This window comes from Pogona vitticeps, chromosome 3 (genome assembly GCF_051106095.1).
Source record: "Pogona vitticeps strain Pit_001003342236 chromosome 3, PviZW2.1, whole genome shotgun sequence".
Classification (NCBI taxonomy): Eukaryota; Metazoa; Chordata; class Lepidosauria; order Squamata; family Agamidae; genus Pogona; species Pogona vitticeps.
The window spans coordinates 200,848,529-200,862,933 of record NC_135785.1 but is presented as its reverse complement, the minus strand read 5'-3'; the positions used below and the strand labels follow the sequence as shown (position 1 = coordinate 200,862,933).

Genomic DNA, 14,405 nt, shown 5'->3' with positions numbered 1-14,405 from the left:
GAGTACAAAGTGAGAACATTTGTAGACAGTTCCTAACTTTCCCTCTGGCTGCCGATCAGACTGCAGTGGTACTGTCTGCTACCTAGGGGAGGGGAAAAGGGAAGAGATACATTCTGCAGATTTCCATTACTGGACAGATGTGACCAAGCCTTCCGAGACCTAATGATCACTGATCAAATAGGTCCCTTTGATGACACAGGGAGCATCTCAAGATGAATGTGAGAAACAGAAATCTTTTTCTTTAGAGAAAGACCTGAGACAACTCACTGGAGCCTTTATACAACATGGCTAGAAAAGCATGTGGTGCACTGCAGAAAAGGAAGGTAAGGAAAGTATTATTTTGCATGTCTCTGTATGCTTCAATTAATCATGGCTGCATATTTTAAAGTAAGCCATCAAGTTCTACAAGCTCATCAATATTTTTCATTTACTAGAGAAACTGAATTACAGGTATGCTGCTATGCAGAAGTCTGTGCACCAGGTAGAAAAATTAAAAGCATTATTTGGCTGTTTCAAAAGAAATCGTCAAATTAGCCTAACTGGAAATAGGTATAGGATCAAGTGAACACATCTGACCAAACTCTTGTGCCTGGGTAGAGGTGTAAAAACAGGGATTTTGGCTGGCAGTGCAGCCTACAAAATAGTATTGCAGAATTAAGGAAAGCTGCACCTTGCTTTTCTTTGCATAAGGTTTACCCTAATTAAAAGAGACTTACATTTATATACTCTGTTCAGACAAGCAACCCTTTTCACATTAAAAATGAAACCATGGAGTAGGTCCCACTTTAATCAACAGAGTTGGTAAGGACAAAATCTAGTGTATTCAGAAAATTAACAGAAGGTTGGGTTCATGGTTCTGAGGAGAGATTTTTAATTCTTCCTTCACAGTGTTTTCCTGATTTCAACCATCATCACCCTTAAGCTACTATTTGCCCTCAGGTAGTTAAGATATAGATGGAGGTGTTCATCGAATTTTGGACTAAATGTGGAAAGCAAATGAAATTCTGAGATGGCCATTAAGTGTAATTTTCTTAATAAATTCTATAAGTCAACAACTTATCAATTTGGGCTTGACTTGGCACACATATATAGTGGTCTTAACCGACCAGATAGGCGGGATATAAATAAAATTAATAAATAAATATATTTAAGAACTAAATATACTTCTTGGAGCATACGAAGAGTCTAGCGGAGTTTGGGATATGCAGAAAAATAGGCTTGACTGAAATCAGACAGAATACAAGCTCTTGGTAGGAAAGCAAACTTTGTCCAAGTGTGGATGCTTTTGATCCATTTCCATCTTGCTCTGCATAAAGACAGGAGGTTCAACAAGTATGTACAGATTGAATCTGCTAAAACTAATGGGGTTGTGTTCAACAGTGAGTGTATACAATAGGTGCAAAGAATCTGGACCCAGTCAGTACATTTTTCTATCATTTCCAGTTTATCAGAATGAATTTCTGTCTCCCAATTATTTATCCACAAGCAACAACAAAATGACTCTCCTTTCCCAAACTATATTATTCAAATGAAGAAATCTTCAGGTGTGTTTCATTCAGTTCTGGTGCTCAAAACAAATTCCTGTGTTTAAAAGTCATTGATCTCAAGTGTGTCTTCTGTGCTAAGTTCAAGATAGTGGACCTCAAGGTTCTAGTAAAAGTAAAGGCTACATCCTATTGTTAGTCCCCCAGAAAGCTGAATAAACTGGGTTTACATTAGTGTTGAGAAATTCTATTCATTAAATCAATGTGCAGTAGCTGAGATCAACAATTGGTGCTAGTCCTTTGTTTTTACTAGAATCGACGAGATTTTCATCAGTGTTGACAAATCCCAGATATTAAATGGATCTGTTCTAGTTGGGACTAACCTTTGGGTAGATTGTTCACACATGCTTGACTTCTATAGATACACAACCAATACCTCATTTTATGAGCAATCTCCAAGATTGCTTTCCCCCCCTTTTTTCTATTTGCATGTATTATCATAACAGAGAAAGAAATGCAAATGTGGTGAAATCTCAACGAATAATTCTTGGGGCAACAAAATATTCAGATAACCAAAATTTTGGATAAACAAAGAGTGCAATTTATGAAATATTATATAAGATTACAGCACTATGAGGACGTTTTTTATTTCAGAAGAGAAAACCATAGTATTTGAACTGATTGTTTCAAGAAGATGTCCCAAGCTGAAAAAGAAACCAAATCAATCTTATTCAGATGATACTACATGTGCATTCAAATCTGCAGAATGCAGCTTTTTAATAAGAATTCTCACAGCGAGAGAAATGTGAATTCACACACTGTAAAGTTGCACTGTGGAGTTTGGGTTTCCCTGGGTTTGTTCAAATTAGCTGGTCACAGAGAAATTTGCTGAACGGCCTTGTTTGCAGCTCTTCTGTATCCCTGCACAAGACTCAGTCACTACTTAATAAGCTGTAAACAAGGGCAAGGGGGTGGTTTCCTCTTCTCATTCTCTATTTCCTCCCCCTCCCCATCCAGGTACTGTAGCGCAGTGGTTCTTAACCTTTGTTACTCAGGTGTTTTTGAACTGCAATTCCCAGAAACCCCAGCCAGCACAGCTGATGGTGAAGGCTTCTGGGAGTTGCAGTCCAAAAACATCTGAGCAACAAAGGTTAAGAACCAGTGCTCTAGCGCAAGAATGCTAGTATCAAGCTTTTTTTAAAAAAAAGAAAGAAGAGAGAGAAAGAAAGAAAGAAATGGCATACTCTGTCCAGAAGGGAATGGTAGAGAGCAAAGGATCAAAGTTTTCTACATTGCTTCAAGCTATCACACTACCCAGACCAATGTGAATTGATCCAATGTTAAAAAAAGAGAAAGAATAGAAGCAGAGCCACAACTATAGATTGAGGGGCAAAAACTCTAGGCTGATTTGTACTGGCATTTATGTCATGTGGTCAATGAGGAAGAATGTAAATTAGCTCATTCCAGTCCCATAGCATGTTTCACATACTGTATTTTAGCCATGTGTTTGCACCCCACTCAGATAATACTGCCATAGATGCATGGGATAATTAAAAAATGGAGTGGGTTTCAAAAGTCGTAGTAGCAGCAGTGAGACTGCTGGAAGTCAGAAACCAATACAGAGAAAGTAGCTACAATAGTGATCTCTATGACTATGGCTGTTCCAGTTACCAGGAAGAAAGCCCCATGAAACTTAGTAGACTTAATTTTCGACTGTGAGCACACGAGATCCTTTCAGAAAAAAATGATACTAGCTAGTATCCAATTGCTAGTCTGAACTGGAGAAGAGTCCATTTCAAAGAATTACTGGAAGGTAGGTCAACACTTATGTAAATCCCACTGAATAAATGGGTCTATTGTTGAGACTCATAACAGAATATGTGTGTATTATGTACTGTCAAATAAGAACTGTTTTATTGCACCTCTGATGCAGCTTTCAAAGTAAGCAAGTACAGTATTTAAGGAATGTTTTTACCGTTCCACCTCCTACAGTGCATTTCTATGGTCAACTAGAGATTTGAAACCAGCTTTTCGGAGTCCAGGTCCATCATTCTATCCAGTACATCACAATCTGTATAATAAGATACCAATTATTATATTTTCATGCACGACACTGTACATTTGAGCCTCTTTCACACTTTATTTGTTCACAGCCAATTTAAGAGGAAGAAAAGCCTCTCCTCCCCTCACTGCCATGTTTCCTGGTATATAGGGTTCCAAGCTCATTGGCATTTTTCTGTAAACTACATATGGAATTGCTATTGTTTTTCCATGCTTTCGGGGATTTTCCTTTTAATGTATGTATTTATATTCTGTCTTTGGGGACAGAACTAGAACCCAAGGCCACTGACAACATGATTAAAGAGTCAGCTACAAACAGAAGGCACCATTAGCTATGATAGGAAAACACCATTAAACGAGAGTTCCTATGAGAAACCCATTGAAAACAGTTTTAAAAGCCTATCCATTCATATCATTCCGATTTTTGAAATACAGCGGTTGGGGCTTAACTCTGTGGGTCTGTCTTTAATGGTGTCAGAGGATTGCACAATTCAAAATAGCGGATGCATGTGAAATAGGCAAAATCAAAAACCAATTAAAATGTCAAGACAATCAGACTGTATTTGACCACCAGCAGCCAGAGCGTGAGAGGTGAGCAGAAACTTTTCCTGGTCTTCAGCCGCCCTCGAGGGGTCGGCGCCCGTGACGTGGGTGGGTGGGTTGAGTGCCCTTCTGGTGCAACGCTTCTGGAAGGGAAGGGTTTGCTGGCTGCTCGTGGTTGCCCAGGGGGACGCCTCAGTGCACTCACAATGCTTTCCCCCTCTTTAGGAAAGCTCCTTCTATGTCCCCCAACTCTGGGGGGGGGGGGGGTGAAAAGGGGAGGGGGAGGGTGTACTTCTGTTCTCTAGTAGAGAGAGGGGAGGGAACAGAGCATTTGATAGGCTTCGTGAAGGACATTTTCAACTCTTCCCGCCGCCGGCGCCGGCGGGAAGAGGGTGGCTGGTTTTCCTCAGCTGCACCGCCGGGCCGGCCGTCTCTGGACGGCGGAGAAGCAAGCAGCGCTTCCCACGGCTTCTGTCGCTTCCGCCTCTGGCCAGAGGAAAACCGGGGAACGGGCCGGCTGAGGCTCTTTCAGGACCAGAGAGTGTGGCGTGCCTTCCCCATTGAAGCTCTTCCCAACCTCCGCAAGGGCTATTAGGTGGACCGCCCCCAGTTGTTAGCCAGTAGCATCCCAGGCAGGGCCCATTGGACACATTCAGTATGACCAGTCCTGCCGGGAGTTTGCCCCCCCTCTCCCCCTCCGACTTCTCCTCACGCCGCTGAAGGCAATACGCCGTACATTTAATAAGAACAACGAAAAAGAAAAATGCCCGCGGGGGTGAGGAGGAGAGGGAGGTAGCAGTCGATATACATGGGCTTGGGTGTGTGTGTGTCGGGGGGAGCGGCGTTGAGGTTTTGGGGTCCGAATGAGGGGAACCCTAAAGAGAAATTCCGTCTCAGGGAAGTGCGCACTTGTCCAGGAGAGGAGAGCAGGGCAGAGGGAACCGCGGCTGGAGCGGCAGGGGACTCTTGGGCGGCGGCGTCGGCGGCTGGGTTTCCTCCTCTGTCAGCCGAAAGAAAGAAGGCGCAGCACCCCCAGTGAGAGGCGGGCGGGCTGTATGAAGCGGAGGATCTGGAAGGCTGCAAGGAAACAGAGATGGAACAAAGAGGAACATGCACCTTTTTTGTTTGCTTGGTTAAGAAAGCACCTTGAGCACAAGTAAATAAGATGGATTTTTTCGTCCATATTTTTGCTTGCTCTTTTTTTAAAAAAGAAAAGAGCGAGGGCGGTGTGGTCCGGGGGCGCCTGCTCACTCTGCCCAAGGCAGCCTGAGCGTCAGAATCGTTGCCCCTCGGAAAAGATGGGAGAGCCTCCTCTGCCACGTCCGGAGGTAGCGTTGTTCTTCTGCCCCCCCCCCTTTTTTTGAGTTGGACTTTCTCTGGGTTAAGGAAATGTGGGAGAATAGCCGGGAAAATGAGAGAGGCTTTGTTATTCCCCTTTCCCTCTGAAAAAACTGGGCACAGACAGTTCAGATCTTAAACCCGCTGGGTCTTAGCAAAGGGGAATAAGAAAGAACTTCTCCCCCGCCCCGGATGTTTGGTGTTGACTGGAAGGCGCAGGACAGGCGGGCAATCTTAATATCCAGGAATGCAGGCAGGTTGGCAAACGAGCGTTCAAACCTGCAGCAGCAGAGAGCCACAAACAAGTGCCTGGCCTTTTGCCCCTGGTAAGGAGGCATGCAGAAGTGGGCGGGCTGATGGTTAGCTGCCAGCTGCCAGTGCCTACCTTACCTTCAGATGTGACTTCCTTTATTAACCTTTCCCTCCTTCTGCATAAATTTTTGTTTAGGTTTAACTCTTTTCTTTCTTTGTTTTCTTTCTTGTTCCTGTTGTAATTCCTATTGCTTTTCTTTAACCTTCTCACTCTGCATTTACCTCATTTAATTGTTTTACTGTTTCTGTTCCTCTCTTTCCTGACTTTAATTTCCCATTCAGATCTGTTCATAGCTTGGAAAAGTTAGTTTTTGGACTACAGTTTCCAGAATCTCCCAAAGGGCATGACCAGTATACGGGAAGGTACACCTGGTGAAATTTCCTCATCGGTATAGCTATTAATGGACGTGGTGGCGCTGTGGGCTAAACCACAGAAGCCTGTGCTGCAGGGTCAGAAGACCAAGCAGTCGTAAGATCGAATCCACGCGACGGAGTGAGCTCCCGTCGCTTGTCCCAGCTCCTGCCAACCTAGCAGTTTGAAAGCATGCAAAAATGCAAGTAGATAAATAGGTACCAGCATGGTGGGAAGGTAATGGTATTCATATCTCAATACAATTTTGCAAGAGCAACCAGCACAACAGAGGACATATTAACAAGCAGAAACACCTTCCCAATCTATCTATCTATCTATCTATCTATCTATCTATCTATCTATCTATCTATCTATCTATCTATCTATCTATCTATCTATCTATCTATCTATCTATCTATCTATCTATCTATCTATCTATCTATCTATCTATCTATCTATCTATCTATAGATAAATCAATCAATTGATATATATATATATATATATATCAATGTATCAATATATATATTGATACACTGATATTTAGGGAAGGGATTTCTGTTTGTTAATATGTTCTCTGTTGTGCTGGGTGCTCCTGCAGAATTGTATTGGTCCATCTGCTACCCCTTGCCATCTGCCTTTCAGTTTAACCTGCCATTTCCTTTCCCCCTCTGCAGCCCCCCACATGACTCTCTCCTCACAATGTTTGGGGAAAAGTGGTGTGTTGAAATGCCATTACTGCATCAATGGCTCAGATTGCTCTGTGACAAACTTTTACCAATGTATCAATGTAATGGCCTTGAAAAATAATAATAAGCAAGCACATGCCACAATAATGGTAGCTACCTTCCTGGCTTTGATTCTGAACAGAAGCAGGACAGGTCATGCACACAGACAATTCTGATAAGGAATGCACCAATACAGCAGAGGTACAAAATAGCACAACCTTCTCATGGAGTGGAAAATAAACTGCAGCTACACCACTGATTCAAAACATCAAATATTTTGATCTTGTGACTAGAAAAAACAACAACAATCTAACTGGGGGTTAACTAGAGAACATTTCCCTCATGTGTCCAGGGCCTTTGTTAGTAAATATACCTGATAATGAGCAGTGGTATCTTGAAGAATGTAAGCACTGTAGATTGAACAAGTGTCATGATGGGGAAAAAAGTTTCTGGAGCAGCTATGCTGGTTGTTGCTCATTTTCAGGGTAAGGGGCTCAGCGATGAAGCACATGCTTTTAGTACAAAAAGATTCCACATTAAATCCCTAGCATTTCTAGGCAGGGCCAGAAAATCCTCCTGTATGAAATCTTGGAGATCTGCTGAAGGTGACACTCCTGCCGTTTACAACCTGGGGCCCTCAAAATGAACTGGATCATAGTGCCCAGTGAAATTTGGTAAAACTTCAATTTTAGCACTTTTCTATAAAGAAGGCTCTGAAAAATCTGTGTCCTTGCTGGATCAGAGCCTAGTTCTGTCTGGTTCAGCATCCTGTTTCCAGCACAGATGATCCACAGGAAGTAACTAGGGGATACAAAATCATAATACATTATCACTTGAAACATTTTTTTTGGCTGAAAAAAGTTTTGGATTGGGAGATAATCAGCTTGAACTCTAGAACATGTTGTTATTCCTGCTGGGTCACTCACAGAGAAAAGGTTTGTATGTGCTGAGAGCTATTCCTGCACCCCTTAAATCACTCTGCTGCCGTCAGGTGCAATAAAGGATGCTGCAATTTGTTTTAGAACTGCAGAGTTGGAAAGGACCCTATGGATAATCAAGTCTAGTCTCTGTCAAGAAGGCACAATGGGGAATTGAACTCCCAACCTCTAGCTCTACAGCCAGAGACCTAAATCACTGAGCTATCCAGCAGTTCATTGGGGGTGTGTGTGTTGAAATCAGATTTTGCTGACAGATTCTCTGTAAAGAATAACATGGCGCATCTTGTGCCTGCATTTTTTTCACTTGTCAGGAAATAATTTATAATCTAATTGGCTATAAACCCAAACTATTCTGGATACTGTAGCATCTGGTAAAGGAAGTTGAGGGTAAACACATTTGGCTTTCGATGTGTGGTTTTATTAAACACATTCTTTGGAAACTACATTGTTATACCATGCAATAGGGCATTTACATTGTTTGTCCTCTAGATGTCAGGTTTGTTTTATTATTATTATACTTAAACATTAGCAACTATAATATAGATTTCACAACCACTCTTTAGTTTGACTGGCACACTGTTTTACTTCTCACACACAAACTCTTACAGGCTATTGTAAATTAATACATTTCACAAGATAATTTATTTGTATTGATCTTTCAACATCTCTAATCTTAAATCAAGTCTGAACTCTCTCCAGAAGTGGGAATGTCTAAACTAAGATTATCATACTTTTGGCTTATCATATAAACACAAGGCTCACTAGAAAAGACAATAATGCTAGTAAAAGTGAAGACAGCAGAAAAAGAGGAAATTGAACATGAAATGGATTAACTCAGTAAAGGAACTCATATCTTTTAGTTCGCAAGACGAAGCAAGGCTGTTAATAGTAAGACCTTAGCGGTGTCCTTAATTCATAGGGTCATTTTAAATTGGAAGTGATTTGATGGCACATAAGAGCAAATATTATTTTATCCTGCTTGATCCAGTGTAAAGGTACTCAGCTGTTCAGCTGTTTTTATTACTACAATTTACTATTGAATTCCAAAAAGCATTCTCCAGATCATCTCATTGTTTACCAAGGTTTTTGAAATAATGTATTTGTTTCATTTCTAGATTTCTCCTGCTACACTGAAAACCAATAGGGTGATTCTACAATCAGAGCCAGAAACTGAAGTCCCCATGCCAACTCAGTGGTGATTTTAATTCATGATTACCAAGGTAAAATGTGCAAATAATGTCAGAACTACTTCTAATTCCTCACAAATAAGACTTTCAGTTTTGAGCAACTCAACCTTACAATTTCTCTGGTCACACCTATAAAGAGGGGGCCCTGCTGTTATTCTGTTTATTCAAATTGAGTTGTAGATGGATGCAAAAAGCTAACTATTAGTTTATGGCCAAAATAGCTGCAGAAATGGTTTACTTTTTGGAAGGAAACAAGTCCAGTTTAAGAAACCACTGTAGAAATTGTTAGATTTTCTAGGATAAGGGGCTTTTTGAATAATTTTTCCCCCAAAAAGTTTCTGAACATTAGGGTACGTTGGAGGTCGCATCTGGGTTGTATGGTGACCACTATTGCTTTTCTCTCACCAAAGGGAGCATCATTTGCAGATTTGTGGTGTTGATTTTTTTTTTTTTAAGGATAGGATTCATAACAGGATGAGGAAAAAAGTTCAACTTTTCCCTCCCAAATTCCAGTTGTTGACATCCATGAAATTAACACCTTGTCTAGTTTCATCCTGGGCTGTGGACCAAAGTATCATTTAGACACCATCTGTATGTATTTTCATAAAGAATGCTTTATGAAAAAAACAAAACAAGCTAACATTAGAAACTTTTCCTAGAATGATCAGAATGAGAAATAACTGAGAACAGCAACAGTGAAAACCTGGAAATGGTGTTTCTTCATCCAGCTTTGTTTTTCTTTTCTTTTTTTTTTTTTTAAAAAAAACATTTTAGACAAATGCTTTTTCAAAATTGTGCAGTTGGAAGTATATACATATTTAGGAATGTACACATCTGTTTTATTCCTGGGAGTAGAATCATATTTGGAATTCACTGAAATAATAACATCTACTTGCTTTTAGCACAAGACTATATCCAGAACTAAACTATCAAATCATGACATCCAAAACTAAACTACAATATAATAACAAATATAGTCGCGTACTGGGCTATACTAAAGGTCTTGGCAGTGCTATATTGTTGTTAATTGTTGCCTAGCAGATACCTGTGGTCTTCTTTCATTATTCCTCTCCAGCAGTTGGTAATCTTGGCATGTTGTCTAGCAGACATTGATAGCAGTACTCTGAATTAATCTCATCTCCTTTTACAGCCGTATAAATTGGTGACTAACCCTACATCATTTCCATAGTTTAACGATGTGCTGCGTGGAGTAATACCTCCTTCTCTCTGCCCTTTATCTTCCACCATTCTATTTCACATGGATGAACCTGGATTCCAGTACTAAGAAGGAAAGAGAGAAGTTTCTCTCTTAACCCATTCATTCATGGCACAAGTAACTTATTACTTTTCATTAATGCAAGCACTCAGGCAGTCACTTTAAAACCTTTGTTTCTGAGGTGTCAAAAGGCATAGTTAGGTAATGTGCAAAAAAACACTCCTTATTGTAAATACCGGGTGGAAAAAAATGGGTGAAAAAAAGTTGGGGTTCAAGTTTTTTCTCTGAAATGTAAGCTTTTCCAATTTTTTCCTCAGGTGGAGTTTACCTTGCCATTCCAGGTTTCCATGTAAGAATTATGTGATGCTGTCACAGCATATGGACAGAGAAGTTCCAATGTCAGCAAAAAGTAGGTGCATTTCTTTTCTCAGCACTGTTCTTGAAGACAAATTACAAATGCATTTGTATGTTGAACTTATGATAGTTTCAGTCACTCTAGCAGATGGCTTGTGTTCAAAAGAAGGTTCAACCATTTTAAGCAGTCACAGTTCATCCTGGCCATCTATTAGATTGTCTAAAGCTAAGCTTCCCTTTCTCTTTGCAGAAGGAGCCAAAGAGTAACATCTGCATGGCTATCTAAGCATAGAGAAAGGAACTGATATCAAGAACAGGGTTTCATGGAGGAGAAGGGGCACCTTCTAAGGTGGGGCAAATGAATACCTCATGGGATACAACCTGCCCATGGTTTGCTATCCCTACCCCAAACCATTTTGTTCAGTCCTCACTACTATTCATAGTAAAAACCAAATTCTACAGTGGTCATTGGCCACTTCTGTAGGGTGGCCATTCTCCCTTCCTACTCTGTGGATTTAGTGCCTGGTCCTCCCAGAAGAAATTACAAGGAACCCTCTTCAGATGTTTACAAGACTCAACTTTCTGTTTTCTTTTGTAGTTCTATGCAAGGAGCTCACTTTTTCCCATGTAACTTTTGTCTTTGTTCTTTCTTTTTTTTCAGATGGCTTCCAAGAGACTCAGGAAGATTATTTTCACTATAGCTTTGCTCGCTTTTTTCTGTTTATTTATCAAGTGGAACTTTTCAGGAATTTGCATACTGTGTCCAAAAAAAGGTGAGGTCATTTCCTTTAAAAGAGACAGTGGAAATTTTCTGGAGTTGCCTCATATGGATTGCAGTAAGAACCCTCCATTTCTGGTTATTCTTGTGACATCATCTTATACCCAGTCCAAAGAGCGTATGGCCATTCGTGAGACGTGGGGCAAATTAAAATGGATATTCAACAGACTCATCGTAACCTGTTTTCTTCTGGGAACTACTTTAAAGCATGACAACCAGATTGATATTAATGTTGAGAATGTGAAATATGGGGACATCATTCAGAAGGATTTTATTGATTCCTATTACAACTTAACATTGAAGACAATGATGGGTATTGAATGGGTGCATAAATTCTGCTCACAATCCAGCTTTGTGATGAAAACAGACTCTGATGTGTTTGTGAATACCTACTATCTGACTGAACTCCTTCTTCAGAAAAATAGAAACACCAGATTCTTCACTGGCTTTTTGAAACTGAATGAGCATCCAATACGACATATATTGAGTAAGTGGCGTGTGAGCAAAGAAGAATATCCAGGCAACACATACCCTCCTTTTTGTTCAGGAACAGGTTATGTTTTCTCAACAGATGTTGCCAGTCAGGTGTATAACATCTCTGAAAATGTCCAGTTTCTTAAACTGGAAGATGTTTTCATTGGCCTGTGCCTGGCTGAACTCAACATCAAGTTGGAGGAACTCCATTCAAAGCAAACGTTTTTCCCAGAAAGGCTTAAATTTTCTCCTTGCCGCTTCAAGAAAATTGTGACAAGCCATTTTGTCAAACCTCATGAGCTGCGGATTTACTGGAATGCCCTGGAGAGGTCTATGGATGAAAAGTGCCCCGGTAGCTGATATTCATTAAATCTTTGAAAATAAACTGAACAGAATCAGAAAATTTGAAGATCTGAATTCTGAAATCTTTGATTAAATCTTAATATCCATTTCAGCATCAAATATTGAAAAATCTAATGTGTTTTCTCCAGTTGTATTGATCTTGCATATTTACCAACAAGTGGTTACTTACTAGTAATGCTAACACAAGTCCAAGCTGGTGTACGATCTCTTTTTACTAACGTTGCTTTACCAATCTGGATAGAAGCACTTTAAAACATACATAACTATAGACTGGGGTGCATTTTTAACTCCTCTAAATCAATACTATATTTAGGTAGATATTAACAGTGGCTTGGGCCTTTTAACTGTTACTTAGTTTTTCTAGCTGAAATCTGAAGTGACCGGGGGAATGACTAACGTATTAACATTTGGATCCGTGCAGTTCCCTTTACTGAGCCTATTTTCAGGGCATGGAAGAGGTTATGGAGAGAAGGATGAAAGCCATTCCAGTACCAGTCCACCTGCACTAATCATACACATTCTCAGCTTCATTCCACGCTGATTTTTCTGTAGTTTCACAATAGAGACAGAAGCCATTGGATCACACAGCAGGCACTTGTCCTCTGAAATTGTAACCCAGTCATTCACTCAGTACAACGTGTGAAGGTTGTACTGAATAGACACATTATTGGTGATGACAGTCCAAGAATACTAAATGGGTGTCAGGAATAGGAAGCTATTCTGCAGCTTCTGTGGTTTAGTATTGCTGGATGCGAAAGAGGACAGGGTCTTTACATGTTGTGTAGAAGAGAGAATTTCCGCAAGTGTGCCTCATTTCAGGAGCAATGTTTGCTGAAATTACCCCTTCTATACAGCATTTGAAGATTCAGGGGCCCAGTCCTATTTTGCATATAACAGCCCAAGTGTGAATTTCAAGGAGCCACTCTTGAAAGTTAGGTCAATTTTGAAAACAGCCTCTGATGTAGTGCAATAAACTCCAGCATTTTTTTTTAAAAAAAGAGATGATGATGATACTCTAGTGTACATCAGGAAGCAGCTCTGTTAATCCTAGCACAAAGTGACTGTTGGATATGTGAAAAACGGTTATTGGCAAGGAAGGCAGATAAAGCAAACTGTCATGAAATACAGGCTGAGAAGCCTGTATTGACTTGCTATGTGCTATATAAGACTGGAAATCCCCAGCTTGCTTCTGGCAATCATACTGCTTTCAATGACATTAAATGTGACAGTACAAAGTTACACCCTTCAAAGTTCCTCGATTTTAATGAAAGAGACAGATAGCATAATCCTCTATATGTTTATTCAGAAGTGAATTCTGCTGAGTTCATTGGGGCTTACTCTCAGGTATGTGGGTTTAGGAGTGCTCCTTAAATTTGTGTCCTTAACTCTCTGTTTGAAATCAAAGTGGCAGATCATGCCAAATATATTTGTCGTAAATTCTACCAATTATACTATAGCCGTTTAGTGCTGCAGCGGGACATTTTAGTTCCCTAGGGTGATGTACAGTATATTGCAGAATCCATACAGAACCAAAATATAGGCATCCAGCCTGCAACATTGTCACCTGCACAGTTGTGAGGAATGCCCCCAAATTTCAGCAACTTTTAAAGTATAATCTTTATCTATAAAGAAAAAAAGCCTGCTGGTCAGAAATGCTCCAGTAATGCACTGTATTACCTGAATCGGCCACTAGAGGGAACCAGAGACCATGCTGTGTATTCTTCAATGACAAGAATACATAACATAGTCTCTGGTTCCCTCTAGTGGCCCATTCTGATAAATACATCATGAAAATACATATTTCCATTTTTTTTAGACTACAGGTAAGAGAAACCATAGATACCAATCCCACAGATATGAGGGTCCTACTGTATTTGACATCTCTACAGAAACAGAGAACTGCTGGACTGGAACAAGTATGTTGTTATCTGTGAGACAATGTGCCAGCTAACACTGCATGTGGCTGTGAAATACATTCTATAGCAGCACATATGAACCCTGATAGATGATACCAACAATCATTTTGGTCCAACGTTATGTTTCACACAATAGCCAATCAGATGAATGTGGGACTCCCAAGAAGACATGGGGGGGGGAGTAGTGTCTTCCACTGCTTTTCCACACCAGTTAGTATTCAGAGGCATGCTGCCTCTTGTCCTGGAGGTAGTGTAGAGACATCATGACTAGTAGACTTATCTTCCACGAAGTTAAGCCATCTAGATTGCTAGGTGTCACCACATATTGTGCCAATGCATTTAATGATGAGCTGTATAAAAAGT

At 40.4% G+C, this 14,405-nt stretch overlaps 1 protein-coding gene across 1 annotated transcript; it reads left to right on the top strand.

The window, feature by feature from the left end:
• LOC110076839 (beta-1,3-galactosyltransferase 5) lies at positions 1-13,730 on the top strand. Its single transcript, XM_020789356.3, has 4 exons — positions 1-323; positions 8,870-8,974; positions 10,475-10,566; positions 11,173-13,730. Exon 4 carries the CDS (start codon positions 11,173-11,175, stop codon positions 12,121-12,123), a length of 951 nt encoding a protein of 316 aa, XP_020645015.2. The 5' UTR covers positions 1-323; positions 8,870-8,974; positions 10,475-10,566; the 3' UTR covers positions 12,124-13,730.
• Positions 13,731-14,405: the final 675 nt, after the last annotated feature.

What these genes read in the sequence shown, in the direction of transcription:
- LOC110076839 (XM_020789356.3), top strand. Translation starts at nt 11,173, where the DNA reads ATGGCTTCCAAGAGACTCAGGAAGATTATTTTCACTATAGCTTTGCTC.